The sequence below is a fragment of the Alosa pseudoharengus genome, unplaced genomic scaffold (assembly GCF_046254945.1).
Source record: "Alosa pseudoharengus isolate Yale_2024_CS ecotype anadromous, Long Island Sound unplaced genomic scaffold, YU_APseudo_1.1 YU_APseudo_1.1_scf_1, whole genome shotgun sequence".
Lineage (NCBI taxonomy): Eukaryota > Metazoa > Chordata > Actinopteri > Clupeiformes > Clupeidae > Alosa > Alosa pseudoharengus.
This window is the reverse complement of record NW_027468564.1, coordinates 43,179,901-43,185,900: the sequence shown is the minus strand read 5'-3', so window position 1 is coordinate 43,185,900 and position 6,000 is coordinate 43,179,901. Positions and strand designations below refer to the sequence as shown.

The following is a 6,000-nucleotide window of genomic DNA, read 5'->3' as shown; positions in this document are numbered from 1 at the left end:
GCTGCGCGGCGGTCATAATAAATAAATCTGACTAAACCTATATGACCGCCGCTTCGCTGCGCGGCGGTCATAATAATTGGTGAATACAATATAGCCTTCACCATTTCCTGTCAGGATATTCCTAATATTACTGCCTCAGGCAAAATACCCTTAACTCGTGACAAAAGGGTTCGCATGACCTTTATTAGAAAGTCGTGACATGGAGAGAGCAAATGACAGACAAAGCAAAATTGACGCATAGTAGGCCTATTGAATGTATAGAAAAGCATACACATAATATATGAAAATGTATTAGTCACCTCTATGTAATAAGATTTGTTTAGTAATCCAAAATTTCTCCCACAAGACTCAGCACTCAAAAAATCCTCCATAGAAATGGGGTTGGTTTGTAACACCAATATGGCAGTTGTCTACACATATCCCACCCCTTCCGAAGCAAAACGTTGACATGTGAATACATTGAGCCAATCATGTGGTGTGTTGTGAAGACATCGTGCCAATCATGTGTTGTGATCTCCCCGCTGGAGCAAGGTTGGTGTCGTGAAGCCTTGCGCACGCGCATTTCTGCCGAAATAGATGCCCGATAAGTGCCCAAAAAGTGTTGCAATATGGCTGTCAAGTGGAGGGACTTGCCTAAAAGGACTTTGGGTGTACCCTCAAGAGCTCCGAGTTAAATGGGGCGTGCCTCTGTGAAATGCCACAAGAAACCTGCGTAATTACACTTTCCAACTCGGTAGGGGGACTTACGAGACAAATGGATAGTCCCATAACCCCATGCAAGGGCCCTGTTTAGGCCCTTCAGTACAGTAATTCACCACCATCTTGAGCGAGAGACTACAGATTGAGAAAATATTTGAAAAATATTATCTAATAGACTCTAGACTATCTAAGAGTGAGATAAGTGGAAGAGGAGTCTTCAGAAACTCTAACTTAGAAACCACATGAGAGTGAAAGTGGGTAAAGTGTAAAAACTGCAGGACAACAGGAACTTCTTGGGCTAGGTTTGAAAAAACTGTAGCATGTAAGTGAGTGAGAGTATGTGTGTGTGTGTGTCTATTGTTGTGTCTTTCTTTACATCTGTGTGTTTCATGTGTCTTTGGGTCAATTTGACCCAAACATCTTTTGAAGGTTGCAAATGTGTAGGGGTATGTTGACATGTCTACCAAATTGTTAAGGCCATTATCAGGCAGAAAAAACATTCTTGTACAATTTTTTTTTCTTATAGAAACAAATAAAAAGGGTCAATAACTCGGAGACCACACAAGGATTAAGTGTGCCTGTCCTGTGTCGAATTGTGATAGGGAAAAAAAAGGGAAAATCAGTTATGCAGTTATGCAAAGTAACAATGTCGGTCCAACTTTGTTGTGAGGTGGGGTGGGGTGAAGCTCAGATGTGGGCGTTTTTTCGGTGACGTATTTTCGCCTAAATGCCCGCGCACACTCCATTCATCAAACGGAGGGAGAGTGACGGGGCAGTGCTTAGTAGTTTTCAACAAGGTCCTCTCTGTGGAAAGTAGTATGAGTTGCGAGCCATAGCTGCTTCACATTCGTGCAACTCTCAGTCGCAAGAAGTTTAAAAGATGTCCGGCAGAGGCAAAGGAGGCAAAGGTCTTGGGAAAGGAGGCGCAAAGCGCCACCGCAAAGTTCTTCGTGATAACATCCAGGGAATCACCAAGCCTGCAATCAGGCGTTTGGCTCGCCGTGGTGGTGTGAAGCGTATCTCTGGGCTCATCTACGAGGAGACCCGTGGTGTGTTGAAGGTTTTCCTGGAGAACGTGATTCGTGATGCCGTCACCTACACCGAGCACGCCAAGAGAAAGACCGTGACCGCCATGGATGTCGTCTATGCTCTGAAACGCCAGGGTCGTACACTGTACGGTTTTGGTGGTTAAAGATCAGCTTTGTCCCTCGATTTATACACAAAGGCTCTTTTAAGAGCCACCCAGTTTCTCATAAAAGGTTGTGTTCCTGTATGTATAGGGAATTTTGAATTATGAAAAGTCTATAAATAAACCACTTCCTTCCACACCTGTCGGCAATATCATATGTTGTCGCACTATTTGAGAGACTGGTGCATTGCGATGTCATGTGATGCTCAGTCATGACAGAGGTCCAGTCCTCATCCCGTGGTGGCCAAGAGAAAGCCATGTATTCGTATGAAAACCCCAAGAAGCGCCAGAACATTTGCTATAATAGTCACTCATATGTATGAAGTGCGACCCATGACTGCGCTACTGAATGACATAAGTTAACTTAGGGTTCACAAATGATAGAACAAAATCGTCTGCAGAAACAACAAAACGAAAATGCATGCTGAAAAGTCGCGTGTGCCATCACAGTCTTAAAGTAGTTAGTGTCATAACTAGTTTTCCTAATCAGTCAAGCATAAATGTGGCTTGACAGACAGGTACGTCAGGGTATATAGAAATATTCACTTTTACAGTAAATACAGTCATTTCCCTTTACACAATGCTGTAGAAGCTACAGTGCAGTACAGAAATTTTTTTTGTCCTTTTTACTGTAGTTTTGTTGATCAATTAATATTTTTTTTATCATAATTCGAGAAATGCCCCAAAGGGACTGAGACTAACTGTGATTTGTAACGCTTAATGTTTTTTGCCATTTCGAAGGATTCCTGTCATTCAGAAGAAAAGTGAGGGAAACTAGATGTACCGCAGAGCGGTACAAAATATGACCGCCGCCCAGTCCAGCACATTTTTTCCACAAAAAGAAATCACGCTGAAAGGCCTATATGATTCTAACTGTCTCACTAAATTGCATTATCCACACTCAATTCTCACTGGTATCTGCTAGACAACAAGTCCCAAAACATGATTAGTTCATAGATTTCACATGTAAAATTCATTTTATACAACCCCACCTCCATCTTGCCTGTTCATAATTCTGAGAAATTCTTGATTGTTTGTGTTATGTTTATGTTATGTGTGTGGGTGTGTGTGTGTGTGAGTGTGTGTGTGTGTGTGTGTGCGTGCTTGTGTGTGCGCCTGCGTATGTGCCTGTGCATGGAAGCGTACATATGTCTACTGTGTGAGTATATGTCATACGTATGATTACTGTGAATGTGTGTGTGTGCGTGTGTATCTGTTTGTGCACATGTGTGCACATGAAATGGGTTAACATGACCCCTGGAGGCAAATATACGGAAAAAAAATGGTCATCCTAGGCCCTACAGTTCTCAAGATATTCACAGAGAACTGTGTCACGCCTACCCTCCTTTCGGGGGGTCCAGTCCAGCGGGGGGGCTACAGATCAAAACGAAAAATGACGGTTCCATGCTATCCATGTGGGGGTACATGCCCACCAAGTTTTGTGTACCCCGGTCTTTCAGTGTCCCGGGAATCCTTGTTGGTGTACGTCACTAAATGTACACATAAATTATTTTATTGTAAGGCCCCCCATGAACGAAAGTACACAAAACTTGGCATGCATTCGGAGGGTGTCATAATGATCATACACTTTCAATTTCGTGCAGTTTTGACCATGTCAGCCAGAGATATTGTGATGAAAACACCTACATTTTTGCTTTTTAATTTTTAACTAGGTGGCGCTATACATGAAATAAGTGGTAATGGGATGGGTTGACATGGCCTCTTGAGATCAACATACAAAAAAAAGGTGGACCTCCTAGGCCCTACGGTTCTCGAGATATTCACAGAAAACTGTCTCCGGCCACCTACAGGCCAGTTGGTGTATAGTAACATAAATTAATTTATTGTGTGGCCCCCCATGAACGGAATTCCACGAAACTTGGCGTGCATTCAGAGGGTGTCATAATGGTCATACACTTCCAATTTCGTGCAGTTTTGACTATGTTAGGTCACAGATACCTGCGATTACAACACCTCATTTTTACTTTTTTGTGTTTAACTATACATGACATGAGTGGTTATGGAATGGTTTGACATGGCCCCTTGAGATCAACTTACAAAAAAAAAATGGTCCTCCTAAACCTTACGGTTCTCGAGATATTCACAGAAAACTGTGTCTGCCCTACCCTCCTTTCGGGGGGTGCAGTCCAGCGGGGGGGCTACAGATCAAAACGAAAAACGATGGTTCCATGCTATCCATATGGGGTTACATGCCCACCAAGTTTCGTCTACCCCGGTCTTTCAGTGTCCCGGGACTCATTGACGGAAATTTGGACATGCGAAAAAGGAAAAAAAAAAAAAAAAAAAAATCTGACTAAACCTATATGACCCGCCGCTTCGCTGCGCGGCGGTCATAATAAGAACAAAAGAAGTTGGTGTAGGCCTACTGAAAACCGATTATCTGTGGGTGGTGCTAACCTTCTCGCCTCTGCCCCCTTCGATTCAAAACGACCAACCGTGTGGGTATTTGATTTCGGAGGGAAATGACAGAGAATTCTGGCCGTGGGCGTGTAAAGTGACGCAGTCCTCTAGTTGCATAAAACTTGACAGATATACAGGGTGACTTGAAGATAGTCAGTTTATCGAACAGTCAGTCGAGACATCAGAATGCCTGATCCAGCTAAGCCTGCCCCAAAGAAAGGCTCCAAGAAAGCCGTGACAAAGACCGCCGGCAAGGGTGGCAAGAAGCGCAGAAAGAGCAGGAAGGAGAGCTATGCCATCTACGTGTACAAAGTCTTGAAGCAGGTCCATCCTGACACCGGTATCTCTTCCAAGGCCATGGGCATTATGAACTCCTTCGTGAACGACATCTTCGAGCGCATTGCTGGAGAGGCTTCCCGCTTGGCTCACTACAACAAGCGCTCCACCATCTCTTCCAGGGAGATCCAGACCGCAGTGCGTCTGCTTCTGCCCGGTGAGCTGGCCAAGCACGCCGTGTCCGAGGGAACCAAGGCCGTCACCAAGTATACCAGCTCCAAGTAAAGCCTGACTGAGCGCGCTTTAATCCAAAGGCTCTTTTAAGAGCCACCCACGTTCTCTTTAAAAACTATTTCCAAATAAACACTGAATGCACTGCGTTCATTTGCATTCAATAGTTATGAGATAAAGCGTACACTCATAAAACCAATACGTAGAAAACAGCACAACTTGTTTTTAACACATCTATGTCCAGACAGGGACTACACATTTGTTTAAAGAGCGTAGTTTGCTTGACCGAAAACGTATCAAATGTTTTTTACAAGGGATATAATGAACTACTTGTGTGGTTTGGAGAGAAACGGCACGATACACTGTAAAAATTATAAGAACCTCGAGGAACCTTTTGGGGTTCCTCAATTTGAAACTGTGGAGGAACCTCAAAAGGTTCTCTGAGGAACCTTCAATTAAAGGTTTCTGGAAGAACCTCCCCATAAGGTTACTAGAGGAACCCTTACAAGTTCTGTGAAGAACCTTATGGAATATTACTGTAGCAGCTTATTTATTTATTTATTTATCTATTTATTTATTTATTTATTTAATTAATTAATTAATTATTGATACAGTAGCTAAATAGGTAGGCAGATAAAGGCAGACTTTGTTAAATCAGATATTTATTGATAAATACAATACAATAATAAATACAATAAATAAAATAATATATACATGCAAGGATAAATACAATAATCTTACAGTAAGGCATTAGCCATTCTAACCACCGTTGGATTTATTTTTTCTTGTGATGTAATTCCTGACGCTATCTGGAGGAATGCAAGTGTCTTTTTTATATTTTGAGCGTATTTCACTCCGAAAATGAAGTATGTCCCCAGTAACGCTGCAATACCCATTGTTATGTCATCAGGGTGTGCTATAGAAATGCCGTCCATTGTTAGGGTTATGCTACAATCTCCAAAAGGGTTGCCATCCACCACCAGGAGAGGAGTTGGAGCCCTGGGCACCTGAAAATACACCAACAGAAATGCATTACAAATCCATGTGCTGTGCATGACATTTAGAAAAATAGGACATGCTTCAATATATCCCATCTAGAAGGAGTATGTTTTAAGAAAATGTATCATTTTGGGTGTTTTGGTATTTGTTAAAATGCAACTAATATACCAATATACAATAGAGTA

At 42.4% G+C, this 6,000-nt stretch overlaps 2 protein-coding genes across 2 annotated transcripts; both read left to right on the top strand.

The window, feature by feature from the left end:
* Nucleotides 1–1,579: 1,579 nt before the first annotated feature.
* On the top strand, nucleotides 1,580–1,935 carry LOC143099698 (histone H4). Its single transcript, XM_076262656.1, has one exon. The coding sequence runs from the start codon at nucleotides 1,580–1,582 to the stop codon at nucleotides 1,889–1,891; it is 312 nt and encodes a 103-aa protein (XP_076118771.1). The 3' UTR covers nucleotides 1,892–1,935.
* A 2,551-nt stretch (nucleotides 1,936–4,486) lies between these two features.
* On the top strand, nucleotides 4,487–4,870 carry LOC143099610 (histone H2B-like). The gene has a single exon (XM_076262552.1). The coding sequence runs from the start codon at nucleotides 4,496–4,498 to the stop codon at nucleotides 4,868–4,870; it is 375 nt and encodes a 124-aa protein (XP_076118667.1). The 5' UTR covers nucleotides 4,487–4,495.
* The last annotated feature ends 1,130 nt before the right edge of the window (nucleotides 4,871–6,000 follow it).